Source organism: Grampus griseus (genome assembly GCF_964374135.1).
Source record: "Grampus griseus genome assembly, chromosome: 2".
NCBI lineage: Eukaryota > Metazoa > Chordata > Mammalia > Artiodactyla > Delphinidae > Grampus > Grampus griseus.
This window is the reverse complement of record NC_139018.1, coordinates 144,000,849-144,015,287: the sequence shown is the minus strand read 5'-3', so window position 1 is coordinate 144,015,287 and position 14,439 is coordinate 144,000,849. Positions and strand designations below refer to the sequence as shown.

General features: G+C 54.9%; 1 protein-coding gene across 1 annotated transcript in view; it reads left to right on the top strand.

The window, feature by feature from the left end:
- FAH (fumarylacetoacetate hydrolase) overlaps window positions 1-14,123 on the top strand; it is a 30,172-nt gene extending 16,049 nt beyond the window's left edge. Inside the window, exons 8-14 of the mRNA XM_082647357.1 lie at window positions 810-909; window positions 1,676-1,806; window positions 3,594-3,669; window positions 5,810-5,856; window positions 8,290-8,391; window positions 9,156-9,273; window positions 13,881-14,123. Coding sequence (XP_082503483.1) covers window positions 810-909; window positions 1,676-1,806; window positions 3,594-3,669; window positions 5,810-5,856; window positions 8,290-8,391; window positions 9,156-9,273; window positions 13,881-13,960 — 654 coding nt within the window. The 3' untranslated portion in view covers window positions 13,961-14,123. The remainder of the gene's footprint in view (window positions 1-809; window positions 910-1,675; window positions 1,807-3,593; window positions 3,670-5,809; window positions 5,857-8,289; window positions 8,392-9,155; window positions 9,274-13,880) is intronic.
- The last annotated feature ends 316 nt before the right edge of the window (window positions 14,124-14,439 follow it).

The following is a 14,439-nucleotide window of genomic DNA, read 5'->3' as shown; positions in this document are numbered from 1 at the left end:
CAGGTGCAAGCACTGCAGCAAAGGGTCCCAGGTCCCATATGGTCTCAGGCAGAGGAAAAATAGAAAGTCATAGTGTGGAGAAACAGTGACGGGTAGGGAGCACAGATAATCTTGACGATGGTGGTAAGATTCTCTATAAGATGGCATCTTTTTTTTTTTTTTTTTAGAATCTTGACAAAATTTGCAACATTTAAACACTGTCACAGAATGGATATAACTGCAACCTAGGTCCTGCAAATGTCATAGCTGATTTTGTGTGCTTTTGAGTTATCTTCTCAATTTTTCCCCCCAATGATGTCTACGTATTCTCTTGTTTCCTGGACATTGTGCTGGTGGTGCTTTCCTCTGAGATGGTGGGTGATGGGTTGGGGTGTGGGGTACGCCCCGGCAGGCTCTCTTTGCTGCATCACAGAGGCCTTCTTAGTTTTGTGAGACGAATACAAACCCTGATATTTTCATTTTTCACAAGCCTGGTGTAGCTGTCAAACCTTAAAATGCAGAGCACGGTATCGGGTGAAGGGGAAAGGGCAGAGGTGTGGGGTGGGCTGAAGGAGGGAAAGGGGGCTGCCTTGGTGATCAGGGGCCGTGAGTGGGGGCCCTGGGTGGGTACTGGCACGCAGCTGCTCACCATGTCCCCGGGGTAGCCGTCTATCTACTCAGGTGCTGGTCATGGCATAGAAACTGTGGATTCGTACACAACGGTCCAGGTCCCTAGCCGGGGTTTGGAAATACCTGACCTTTACCCTCCAGGCAAGTGACCTGGGGCAGCAGGTCAGAGCCAGATTCTCATCAACTGTTCCCCTTGTCAGGCTTTCTTTGTAGGCCCCGGGAACAAATTTGGAGAGCCGATCCCCATTTCTAAGGCCCATGAGCACATTTTTGGAATGGTCCTTATGAACGACTGGAGTGGTAATTACGGGATGTCGGGCATCCTGGTGTTGAGTTTCCTGCGCGCACTCTGCTCTGGGTGAAGGCTGGGTATTTGGGAAGCCATGGATGGTCTCCTGGGTCTGGTGCCGGTCAAAGTGGCTGAGAGCACAGGCTTGGGTATCAAACAGACTTCTCAGCTCTGAGCTCTTGGCCAGTTACTTCACCTCTCTGAGCTCCAGTTTTCTTGTAAGATGAACAGGGACAAGGCTGATGTCACAGCTAGTACGTTTGAGCAATTTTGTGCCAGGCCCAGGGCTGAATACGTCACATGGACTCTCCTGTCAGGTCCCTGCGAGACACTGATAATATTACTACTCCTGTTTTACACGGGTGAGGAATGAGGCACAAGGACGGCTTCAGCTAGTTGCTGAGCTAAGATTTCAAACAGAGCAGTTTCTGGGCCCAGTTTCTGAGCCCATCTCAGCCCCTCTGCCATTTGTAGGAGGACCGTGGTGCCGTGAATCTCAGCAAGTGTTGCCTCCCCGTATGAGGATGAGCTTCCAGCCCCTTCATGGGGAAGTATCCTGCCTGCCCTTTGGTCATCCTCCTCTTTGCTGCAGCTTGGCACAGTGACCTCAGAGGACCTCTGTCCTTGGTCCTGGGGCAGCCAGCCTGGTTGGGGCCAGAGCACGGGGGTGGGGGAGGGCTGTGCTGAGTGTCTGTGCTCCTTGGTCAAGGGAAGGGGGGAGCCTTGCCGCGGGGCCCGGTCAGCCTTTGTAAGCCCTGCTCGGCCTTTCTTCTGTAGCTCGAGACATTCAGAAGTGGGAGTACGTCCCTCTTGGGCCGTTCCTCGGGAAGAGTTTTGGAACCACCATCTCTCCGTGGGTGGTGCCCATGGATGCCCTTATGCCCTTTGCTGTGCCCAACCAGGAGCAGGTAAGCACGCCCTCTGCAAGAAGTCCAGGCCCCTCTGCCTCCGAGGCTGTTTGCCCAGCAGGCATGGAGAGGGCCTGGAGGATGCCCATGTGCTGGGGGTCCTGGTTATGGGGACCTCCAGGCAGGCATGGCACTAATCATTCTGCCTTGTGCTTTCCCTGCCCCCTGCACAGTTCTTGAGGAGGACATGGAATTTTGTAACCTTTAGAATCCTCTGAGGCCGGGAACTGTCCAGTTGGCAGGAAAAGGGGCCCCTTCCAGTATCACCACATTGCACAACTTTCCAGGTCAACAAGTTGTGTTCTGTGTGATGGCGCCCCCTGGAGCCCAACTGATAGAATGCAGCATGGGGTCCGACAGCAAGGCGTCCGTCCTGGCGCTGAGCCTCGGCCTTGTGTTCCCTGAGCCTCCTGTCCCTGCACCACTGTCCAGGCCCGTCTCACAATCCTAGCCCTCCTCAGCCTGTCACAGTCTAGCCGCTGCTTCCACCCCATCAGCACCGGTGGTCTCACCAAAGTGCCCAGTGACCTTGGTCAGTGCGGGGACCTTGTGCCCTCTTCAATGTGGACCCGTTGGTGGCCCCCTACTCTTCCTAGGCGCTCTCTCCCCCTGGCTTCTGGCATGTGACCTGTCCTGGTTCTCCTGTATCTCCTAGAGTCCTGTGATGTTCCAGCCGACTCCGTCCTCCACCTGGGGGCAGCCCTAGCTGAGCTCTGAGCCTTGCCCTTCCCCCGGTCCCATTCCCCCTCGCCTGGCTCACACGTGGACACCTCTCAGCCTTCCTGTCATCCCAGGGAGCTGTGCTTCAACGCTTGGAGTCTTTCCCCACAGACCGGTGCCTCGTGAAGCTCCCGTGCGGCTCTCGCCCTGTCCCCTTGCTCCCTCCTCTACCGCTCCTGCCACAGCATCTCCCTCCCCATCATTTTCAGTCTCCCAGACTTGTCTCTTCCGTCTTTGGTGAGTCCTGCCCTCCCAGGACCGCCTGGCCTGCCGCCACACCCCCTGCTCGTCCCCTCCAGGCTCCATCCCTGGTCCAGATCTCTGTTCACAGGCACTGCTGCACCCTCGCCAGAGACCTCTGGGCTCTGTCTCCCTTCATGCCAGCCCTTCCCAAATACCCTTTCCGTGCAACCTTCACGACCCTTGCCACTTCTGAACAATTATTTATTAAATGCTTTTTCAGCTTCCATCTGAAAACTCTCATAATGTATTTAGAAAAGGAACTTTATGTCCCTATCTTCGTTAGTAGCCACCAAGTTAATCATAAAAAGAATCACAACCATTAAAATAAAATCACCCCGCATTGTCTCATGGCCCACTAGTGATTCAGGTACATGTTGCTCTTTGGGAAAACACTGCTTTTGGCCAAAGTTCAGACCTTCTACCAAAGCTCTGGCTACCAAAGCTGCCTGCACACTGAATCCAGCACTAGAAGGGCTGAGCGCCTCTGCCGGCCGCCCCTGCCTTCCGCCTTCCCTTTCTGTTGGCCTGGCCTCTCCCTGCAGGCCTGGCTTTGTTCCCGCATCTCTGGCCTTCCCACTGTCCCCCTTCCCCAGTGCTCCCCTCCCTGGCTTTCTGGGTCCTCTGTCTACCTTTGACCTGCCGCTGCCCCTCCCTCGGCTGCTTTTCCCAGAGTCCAGCACACATGACCACCCTCGCCCCCCAGTGTCCAGGGACACAGTGCTGGGCCCTGGAGAGGGGACACCCTTCTCCCTCAGGTTCTCTCTGCCAGCTGCTCTGCTGGGCTGTGGGGCTCAGCCCCTCTGTGCTGTGCTCTGCCCTCACAGGACCCCAAGCCCCTGCCGTATCTCCGCCACGACCAGCCCTACACGTTCGACATCAACCTCTCTGTCACCCTGAAAGGTACTGTCGTGGGGTCGAAGGGTGTGTCCAGCAGCTGGGTGGACCCCTGTGCCCAAGTGCCAGTGCCCAGGTGGCTGCTGAGCTTCTGAAGGGGGGAGGGGATGGGGTGCCACCTGCTGCAGACTGGGAGACACGTGGGGCTCTTGTAAAGGATGGGAAGGGACACCCTTGTGCTCATTGCGAGCCGCACGGGGCCCATGTGGGCTTAGCCCCATAGCACCGGGCTGTCAGCTGTTAGGGCCAGAAACCGTGGAGTCTGGGACCTCCACCCTCCACATGAATCCCCTCTCCAGCCTCTCCGACCAGTCTGCCCAGCCTCTGCTCACACGCCACTGCCAACCCCTCACCCTTGGGTGGCATGTTTTGTCCAGTGCCCGTTTGAAAGCCTGTCCTCGTGGGCCTGGCTCGGTCCTCTGGGACCACACGGAGCCAGCACCCCTAGCCCCCGGGTCCTGCTCTCAGTCAGCCCTGAGAGCCTCGCAGCAGGGCCTGCGTCCCCCTGAGGCTGCCCAGCTGGGCTGAGGTAACAGGCCAGTGGAGCAGTAGTAAGAGAGAACCGGGCTCTGCAGGCCACGGCTGGGGTTCGAGTCTTGGTTCTGCCCCTGCCCAGCGGTGGGACTTCGGACAAGTTACTGAATCTGTCTGTGCCAGTTTGTCGTCTGAAAAGTGGGATAATAGTGGTATTGACTTCAAGGTGTAATTGTGAGCGGTAAGCAAGGTGATTCACATCAAGGTCTAGAACAGCACCTGCACCTGGGTAGAATCAGGTGCCATTTTCCGATCCTGAGGGGGGCCCTTGGCGCTGGGAGAGGGCTAGTCTGGGGGCTGCACACAGACCTCCTGGGCCACACTCTGGCCAGTCTCTTTTCTTCCTAGATCTCTCTCCTCTTTTTGTCCTGTTTACATACCCCAGGCTCTGCTGTGGCTCTCTCGCTGCAGCTTCCAGGGTCTCCATCCTTCACGGGGGTGATTCTGGCAGCAGGCTGTGTCCGCCAGGAAGAGGAAGGAGCTGTCTCTCTCGGGGGGAGGTTGCTCCACACAAGAAAGGGCTCCTAGGAAGAGCCTCGCAGCCGCCAGAGCGCCCCTGGAAAACTGTGCTGGTCCCACTCTTTCACGTTATCAATTGGGAAAGTGAGGCTCAGAGAGGAAGAGGGATTCACCCCGAGTCATTTAGCCGGCCGACGGAAAGGCTGAGACTACAGCCAAATGTCATAAGCCCTAGGCTGGTGTCCTCCTACCCACAAATGCCTCTTTGGAGGTCATTTCTCTCTTGTTTTCCTCCTGACCATCTGGAAACATCCAGGGGAGTGCACTGTCGGAGAAAGGGACAAGATTATCAAGAAGTTGCAGTGCCCAGAGATGTAGAAAGACCTGGAAGAGGGAGGACCGGGTGCAGGGATGGCTTCCAAGACCCTTCCCCACACCAGTCCTGAATGTGCATTTCTGATGTTCTGAGTTGGGGTCTGGGTGAAGCAGGCTTGGGGGACCCTGACCTTCCATGGGGCCGATGAGCTCACCTGTGCAGCCTCAGAAAGGAAGACAGGGCCAGGGGAGGAAGGCCCGTCCTTGGGGAGTAGAAGAGCTTTCTGATATTAGCACGCTTCAGAAATGGTACAGCAATGGCCTGGTACCTTGTGTGTAGTAGGTGTGTAATTGTTTCATAAATATTGTTGAAATAGTAGCACATTATCCATCATGGGAGGAGTCTGGCAGGGGACAGATGGCCCCAGCTGTCCAAAGGGCTCTGGCGGGTGTGGCAAGTTGGTTTCAACTTGTACAGCATCTCCAGTTGATGATCAGCTTCCAGGAGCATCGTGTTAAGCGGGGTTCTGAGGCTACATCTGATCTCAGAGGATACCAGAACTGTGATCAATTTGTGCTGTCTGCCGTGGGTGTGGGAGGAGGAAATGGCGTCTTGTGGGCATCTCTTTGCCATCCGTGGACTAGATCCTCTCTGTGCACGCCTCCCAGCTCTGATATCCTATGAGCTCATTGGTTCACGGACTCTTTAGGTAGAATCACATTAGACAATGGGAAGCTTAAACCACAAAACAATTCCCCCTACGAGGTGGGTCCCTCCCTCCTTGATGAATAGAATTAGGTCTTTTTGTCAATGTTACTTGTCTTGTCTACCCAACAGGAGAAGGAATGAACCAAGCAGCTACCGTATGCAGGTCCAATTTTAAGGTAAGCTTTGAAGTTAGGCAGACTGCTTTTTGGAAGTGAGGGAGACCTTTCTTCCCGGGAGGACCAGGGGAATAGCATCCACTTTGGGCTATGATGATGGGTCAGCGTGTGGGCCTAGAGCTTCCATGGCCCTGTATCTTTCCAAAGAGGCCAGGAGGTCACAGAGACCCCTCCAGATGGAGGCTGCATGGACACGGCCAGTGCTTTTCCTGGGGAATAATAGATACTCCTCTGAGGGGCTAGTCCCTGACTTCTGTCTTGCCAGGGGCTGGGTAGATCAGAGTGACTTATTTTTTTAAAGTGAACTTTTAATTGAAGCATAACACATAGATATGAAAATGCACACGTTATGAGTGTACAGCTCAATGAATTCTCACAAAACAACATCCCTGTGCAACCAGCACCCAGATCAAGAAACGGGAAACCTCCAGGACCTCAGCTGTGCCCTGGGGCCCCTTCCAGGCACATCACCGCTCTCCCTGTCAGGTGTAAACTTTCTCCTGACTTCTCTTACCCTCCATTCATTTTGTCTGTTTTTTAAATTTTATAAAAACAGAATCATACGGTATATACCCTTTTCTATCTGGCTTCTTTTTTTTTTTTTGCGGTACGCGGGCCTCTCACTGTTGTGGCCTCTCCCATTGCGGAGCACAGGCTCCGGACGCGCAGGCTCAGCGGCCATGGCTCGCGGGCCCAGCCGCTCTGCGGCATGAGGGATCTTCCCGGACCGGGGCACGAACCCGCGTCCCCTGCATCGGCAGGCGGACTCTCAACCAATGCGCCACCAGGGAAGCCCTGGCTTCTTTTGTTTTAACATTATGTTTCTGAGATTCAACCATGTTGCAATTTGCAGTGACAGTTCATGATTCTTAGCTGTTGTATTGTGTTCACAGTATAAATGTTCCACAATGGATTTTTCCATTCTACTCTTTTTTTGTGTGTGTGTGGTAAAAATATGGAACGCTTCACGAATTTGCGTGTCATCCTTGCGCAGGGGCCATGCTGATCCTCTCTGTATCGTTCCAATTTTAGTATATGTGCTGCCGAAGCGAGCACTCCATTCTACTCTTGATGGACGTTTGGGTTGTTTCCGTTTTTGGGGGGAGAGTTACTGTGAACATTCTAGTCCAAGTCTTTTGGTGCATGTATGTGCGCATGTCTGTTGGGTGGATATCCAGGAATGGAATTGCTGGGTCATAGAGGATATGTATCCATACTCAGCTGAGGGGTACATCCAAACACTTCTCTAAAGGGCTTGTTCCGATTTATACTCACACGCGCAGCATGTAAGCGTTTTGGCTGCTCCACATCCAAGTCAACATGTGACGTCGCCGGCCTTTTCATTTCCGCCTTTCTGGGGGACTGTGATTTCCGTTTGCATCTCCCTAAAGACTGATGCAGGGCTTCCCTGGTGGCGCAGTGGTTGAGAGTCCGCCTGCCGATGCAGGGGACGCGAGTTCGTGCCCCGGTCTGGGAAGATCCCACATGCCACGGAGCGGCTGGGCCCGTGAGCCATGGCCGCTGAGCCTGCGCGTCCGGAGCCTGTGCTCCGCAACGGGAGAGGCCACAACAGTGAGAGGCCCGCGTACCGCAGAAAAAAAAAAAAAAGACTGTTGCAGCCGGGCACCTTGTCATATGCTTGTTGGCCATTTGAACATCCTCTGATTCAATATATTCCTTTTTCCTCCAGTCTCCCTTCTAATTTAACTTTATTCTGGGCTCCTTAGGCTACTAAGAAGGAATAAGGGGGCCTCCCTGAAGGGGTCTCTTGGGTAAGAATCCATTTCTAAGATTTCCTCTGCCTGGAGGTGTAGCTCCAGGAGTGGCAGATCTGAGAAGCTGTGACCTTGCAGAGGCGCAGGCGTGCCGCCTCTGAGCTGCTTGGGGGGCGTGTGGTCCTCAGCCCGCCCCCACCAAGCCTGACCTCCTTCAGTGCTCCTTCGTTCCTCAGTGTGCTCTGAGGTCCTGTTTGAGTCGTTCAGCTCTGTTGCCCAGTGTCTGTTCCAAAGCCCAGGGTGGGAGAATGGAAAGGAGTTCTTTGCTCATGAGAAGCTTCTGCTATGACGAGGACCTAGACCTTGTCAACTTAGGACTTGGGTAATCGCAGGACAGGGTGGAATTATGGACAGATGAGCACATTGCAGATTGAGAGTCTGAGCAGTGAGGTTGGCTCCTCGGGGAGCGCTTCGTGGAGAAGGTGGGTTAGGGGAGGGCTGGAAGGGGCAGAGGAGCGGGGGCTGTCGCTGGTGAAGGGGTGGGGAGAGAGGTGGGGAGGGTCACAGGGTAGCTGCAGGAGGACAGCTTGTCCTTGCTCTGAGGGCCGGGAGAGAGCCCAGGGAAGGCCTCAGTGAGTGGCGCAGGCTGGCAGACTGCTCCAGGAGGCTGGGAGAAGCCCACCCTGCCTGTCCCCGCCTCTGTGTCCCTCGCCCGCAGTATATGTACTGGACGATGCTGCAGCAGCTCACTCACCACTCTGTCAATGGCTGCAACCTGCGGCCGGGGGACCTCTTGGCTTCTGGAACCATCAGCGGGCCGGTGAGTGTCTGCTTGCCTTGGGGGCTGCCCACCTGGGGCACCCCTATTCCCCCTACAGACTGCAGGGCCCTCAGCTCTCCCCTGAGAAGGGATTCCAGCCCGAAGCAGGTGTATCTTTCAACTCTGTCCTACTCAGAGCTTCATCCATCTCTGGGTGCAGGAGGGCCTTCTTTTTCAAATTCAGGAGAGGCTGGTGTAGGGATGAGAGGCTGTGTCTGTGTCCTGGGGGAGAGTGAGAGTGACACAGGGGCAGACGCAGGAAGCCACTACAGTGTCTGGCTGTCACCACCTCACAGTGCCCCCACCCAGGAGGAGTGGCCCACTGATTCCCCCCAGCCCCCTTCCACAAGCCCTTGGTGATGACTTTTGGGTGGTGCATGTACCAGTCACTTCCGGCAAGGTCGAGACTGCAGGCTCTTTGATGGAGAATCTCTTCCCAGTGGGTGGGGTCAGGCACGACAGCGTCTGGGTAAGCCGCAGCCTCTGGAGCCAGCAGGGGCCTGGCAGGAGGGGCCTGGGCACGCTCGTCCAGCATCCCGCACCTCCGCGTCCTGGATGGAATGAGCAGGGCAGGTAGAGTGCCCGGCCTCGAGGACACTTCTGCAGTGGTCCCACCGAGGCAGGGTCTCTGAGGGCCGCGGGATCCCCCGCCCCTTCCCAGCATCCCCTGACCCCCGCCTTGCTAACCACTGCCCACACCAGATCCGCCACGCTCACCGTGATGTAAGTACATATCACACCTTCTTCCCTTTCCCGTTATGAAGGAGCCAGAGAGCTTCGGCTGCATGCTGGAGCTGTCGTGGAAGGGAACGAGGGCCATAGAGCTGGGGAATGGACAGACCAGGAAGTTTCTGCTGGACGGGGATGAAGTCATCATCACAGGTGAGGGGGCCGGGGCCCGCGGGCGTCCTCTCCTCCTCGGCCGCGGGCGCTGTCCTAACCGTCTGGCCAGGAAGCCATCTGTCCCAACTCGTCCCCACTCTGGCAGTCCCAGGTCTGTGTCTGCTTATACTGGCCTTCGCCCCAGCGCTGCCTGCCGGGGACTTTATCTTGGTTTAAATTAAATTTTTTTTTTTTTATCTTTTGGCTGCACCGCGCGGCACGTGGGATCTTAGTTCCCCGACCAGGGATCGAACCCACGCCCCCTGCATCGGAAGCGCAGAGTCTTAACCACTAGATGACCAGGGAAGTCCCTGCCAGGGACTTTAAATCGGAGTCTCCTCGAACCAAAAAGACTGCAGAAATCCAGCTTTGTCTCCTTCCTCCCTGAGCGAAATTCTAAAATAATGGCAGGTTCCCATTGTTCTGGACTCTGCAGTGCAAAGACCCTGTGTCCTATGACCTTGTGCCCTATGACCCTGTGCCTTATGACCTGGCTGAGTTAGTGACGAGATTTCCCAGCAGCCCATTCCGAGGAGGTCAGGGCACCCCTTACATCTTGGGCGGTCGTTCTGCCCACCACACATCATTGCTGGAGAGGAAGGAGCCGCCGTGGTCAGCAGCCTGCTACTCAGGGTCAGGTGCAGGTTGGACTCCCACATCCCCACCGGCCCTGTGACCTTCCTCAAGTTATTGAACCTTTCTGGACTCAGTTTCCTCATCTTTAAAATGGAGTTGATGATAGATACAGTAGTTAACCTCACAGCATGGTTGTAAGGATGAGACGAACCAGTCTATTCCTTCAGGGGACGTTTCTGGAGCAGCTGCTGTGACTCCCGTGCTGGGGTTCAGGGGTGAACAAGGCAAGCGCAGGATCTGCCCCCTGGGGTCATGTTCCACTGTCACTGCTGCACCTGCATTTTACAGGTGGGAAAATGACTTGCAGGGGGTAAATAACTTGCCCAGGATTTGCAACCAGTAAGTCATGAAATCAGATTTCGCATCCAGGCAGCTTATCTTCAGAACCCCAATTCTTAAGCCCTTTGATAATATCTAAAGAGCCCTCAGTGCTTAAAATTGGTGACGGTCTTCACCGTTGTCCTCATTGTCATTGCTGCTTTTTCCAGAACCCGGTTTTGAGAATGCCCAGCATCCTGACTCCTCCTTAATAGGAGTCCCTACCTGAAGCGTGGGAATCAGCCACGCCCATCTGCCCTGCAGGCAGGTTAAGGGGGCACCCGTTCTCTGCACTCGCTCTCCACATCCTGGTCTCTGCCTGCCGACCACACATTTCCCTTCCTGGGTCCTATTGTCGCCCCTATTTCCTGGAAAACTGGGCTGTAGCTGTAGCTATGGATTCTCGGTCCCATTGGTGGGATGGAGTGGGGAAGAGGCAGAGGGTCAGATTTCAGGAAAGGGCCAGTGAGATCAGATAACATTCCAGAGGAGATGAGTATACTTTTCGCTTCCATTTCCATGGTTGATGGAGCCCAACCCAGGGAGGCAGGGAGCTGCTTTTCCCCTCTGCCCAGGGCTCGGTGACACGCTCTGACTTGGGTGCAAACTTTCCTCATGCTCTGGCCTCTCGGGGCCCTCTGTCCCTGCCTGAACGCACCTGCCCCCAGCTTCTCCTCCCTGCACTGGAGAGCAGCAGCTTGGGAGCCTGGAAAGACCTTCCTCAGCTGGGTGCAGAGCCTCACTTTTCATCCTTTGGGCCAGTGGTCTCAACCAGAGTGGCTTTGCCCCTTGGGGGACATTTGGCGACGTCTGGAGACAGTTCTGGCTGTCTCCGAATGGCAGCCAGGGACGCTGCTAAACATCCTAAGTGGACAGGACAGCTTCTCATGAGAAAGAATCATCTGACTCAGAAGGTCGTCTCTGACGTTAAGAAACCCCATGTGGACCATCTGCTTGGCAGCTGTAAAATGGGGAGGAAGTGGCCAGCTTTCCCACCAGGATGTAATCGTGCATCTGTTCTCAGGCAGCAGGCAGGGCTGTTTGCTGGGGGTGGTGGCTCTGTTGTAACCCAGGGCAGGAAGGAGCAATGTGAATGACAGAGCACCCGGCGTTGGAGTGGGGAGGAGAAAGACACCCTCTGAGTATTTGCAGCTCTCCAGGAAGAAGGCGCTTTAAAAATGCTGCAGCTTAGGGCTTCCCTGGTGGTGCAGTGGTTGGGAGTCCGCCTGCCGATGCAGGGGACGCAGGTTCGTGTCCCGGTCCGGGAAGATCCCACATGCCGCAGAGCGGCTGGGCCCGTGAGCCGTGGCTGCTGAGCCTGCGTGTCCGGAGCCTGTGCTCCGCAACGGGAGAGGCCACAACAGTGAGAGGCCCGCATACTGCAAAAAAAAAAAAATGCTGCAGCTTGGAGTGAGCTGCTTTGATAGATGATTGATGAATTTCTGCCAGGTTTTGCTTCCATAGGCTTTTTTTCCCCCCCAGGGACACGAATATTTCTGAGCATTGAGATTCTAAAGTGACTGATGGAAAAATAATGAAACAGAATAGGCAAGGATGTTGCTCTGGACAAAAGGTGACACTGCGTGTTAAGGGTCAGTGCTGGGGTGGCAAGGATGTGCCTCGGTGATGCCGGGGAGGGTGAGGGGCTTGTTTGGGGATGTTGCTGGTGTCCAAGCTGCCACCTCCCCAGAGAAGGCCAGCAGTCAGAGCAGCCCTCACAGGGAGGACCGGTGGGATGATTGGGCAGGTGGGAGGAAGTGGGAGGAGACAGGCTGGGTAGGCTGTACTGAGCTACAGGTGGCCGTGAGGACTGTCCCTGCACTCACTGGAAGGGCTCATTGAGGCGTCCCTGACCCCGTCTCCCAAAGCTGTCTTTGGTCTCAGTGTTCAGTTGGCTGGGAGTCCTCTCCGCAGTGAGCTTCAATTTGTTTCTCTCAGTTGTGGGAATATCGCAACTCCTTGCTTTCCCTTCTTCACATTGGGTAGCAGAAGGCCTAACTCCAGATTTGGGGGTCGTCCTCGGCAGGTGAGGGGGTCTGGTGGTGTTTTGTGTAACTCAAGGTCACGGGCATCCCCTGCAGTGGCCCTCGTGTTCGTCATGGGCAGGTGGCCGTCACCTCAGCACTGCCGTGGCTCATGGTGCTTGAGAAGCATCTCAATCTGGGGAGCCTTGGAGCCTCTGTATAGGCCTGACACCCATAAACCTATGTGCTTCCATCTGTCTTCTCTCTAGGGGCCACTGGAGAGGGCGCTGTTTAAAACATAGCTGTAAAACACAGCTTTCACTGTCTTGCTGAAAACTCCTGAGTCACCTCAGTGCCCTTGGGAAAAGGTTCAAACTCCTTAACATGGCTTCTAAGAATACTCTGTACTCTGGCTTCTCAGGGGACCCCACACAACAGCTTCACTGAATAAATGCACCTCGTGCATCTCTCGCCTTGGTCTCCGTGTCTTTGCACACGCTGTTCCCTCTGTCTGGCACACCCTTTTCGTTGTGTCCCCCCTGGTGAACTCGTATCCACCTGTCAAGTCCCAGCTCCGATGTTCCCTCCTTTCTGCTCCTGTTTCCTCCATGCTGCTCTCCCAGCTCCTCATAGACTTGTCTGCTCTGACTCAGACAGCTGCTCCTACTCAATGGACCCTTCTCAGGTCCAGGGACAAGGGCCTCCTCCTCTCTGCCTTTCTGTTGAAGTGGAATTGAGTGAATTTGTTTAACATCTGCTCTGGGAGAGATGTCATGCTAGGGCTTCAGCCACGTGTTGCATCGAATCCTCACAACCCTGAGAGGTAAGGATTGCTATTCCCATTTGCAGACAAGGGGGCTTAGCTCAGAGGTTAAACAAGTTGCCCCTAATCCCCCAGCTTATAATCATCATAATAGCTGACACTGAGCATTTCCCCTGGGCAAGGCACTCTTTTGGAGTTCTCTGTGTATTAACTCATATCATCTTTGCAACAGCCCTGCGCAGTGAGTACTATCATTAGATCCATTTCACAGATGAGGAAACGAGTTCCAGAGACTTCCCTCGTGGTCCAGTGGTAAAGACTCCACACTCCCAATGCAGGGGACCCGGGTTTGATCCCTGGTCAGGAAACTAGATCCTGCGTCCTGCAACTAGGCTAAAGGAGCCTGCATGCCACAACAAAGATCCCACGTGCCACAACTAAGACCCGATGCAGCCAAATAAATAAATAAATATTAAAAATAAAAAAAAACAAAAACAAAAAGAAAAGAAACTGAGTTCCAAGGGGACTCAAGGTCATGGAGCCAGTAGGTGGAAGAGCCAGGCTTTGAACCCAGTCAGTCTAGCCTCAGGCTAATTAGCAAGCCTAGGATTTGAACTCAGACTTACTTAGGGAGAGTTGACCTATACCTATTGCTTTACCTCTCAGGAAAGCCATTGTGCCATCCTTGCACCGCTTGTGAGGGTCCCTGACAGTAGGGCGGGCCTGGAGTTCCATCTTGGTGCTCCTGTAGCTCTGCCCAGCTTCTGGAGAAGGTGGTTTTTCTGTCGAAAATACCTGTTTGTCATTCAGATGGCGCCTTCCTGCCTTGGGCCCAGCTGTGTGCTGACCGGCACCGTGGCCGCTTGGGCGTTGGTTCCCCTGAGCCCAGCGGCTTCGTGGCTGACCCCTGTCCTCCTCTGTTGCAGGACAGTGCCAGGGGGACGGGTACCGCATTGGCTTTGGCCAGTGTGCAGGAAAAGTGCTGCCTGCCCTCTCAGCGGCCTGAGGTTCTCTCTGCCTTCCTGGAAACACAAGCCTTGAGCACTGCCCTCTCCACCTCCCTGTGGGGAACCAGGGGCCCCCACTGAGGCCGCAGGCCTGGTTCTTCATTCAGTAATAAATAAAGCCATCGTGCTTCCTCTCCGTCTGGGCCTGGCACGGCTCTGAGTGCGCAACGTCTCCTCGTGTTCTTGGTTTGACCCAGTGGGTCAAGGTGTGTACCGCTTCCTTGAGAGACCAGTTCGTTTTCTAGTTTTTATTAGTGAGGCTGAGGGTCTGCTGTTTCTCCTCAGACATTCTAGAGCTCCCAGTATTCTCTGGAACGTGGAAGAAAGAACGGCACTTATATTAGCTCAGAGTCCTCCAGAGAAATGCGACCAAGTAGATGTGTATAGAGAGAGAGACATTTATTTTAAGGAACTGGCTTATGTGATTGTAGAGGCTGGCAAGTCCAAAATCTGCAGGGTGGGCCGCAGGCTCGAGACC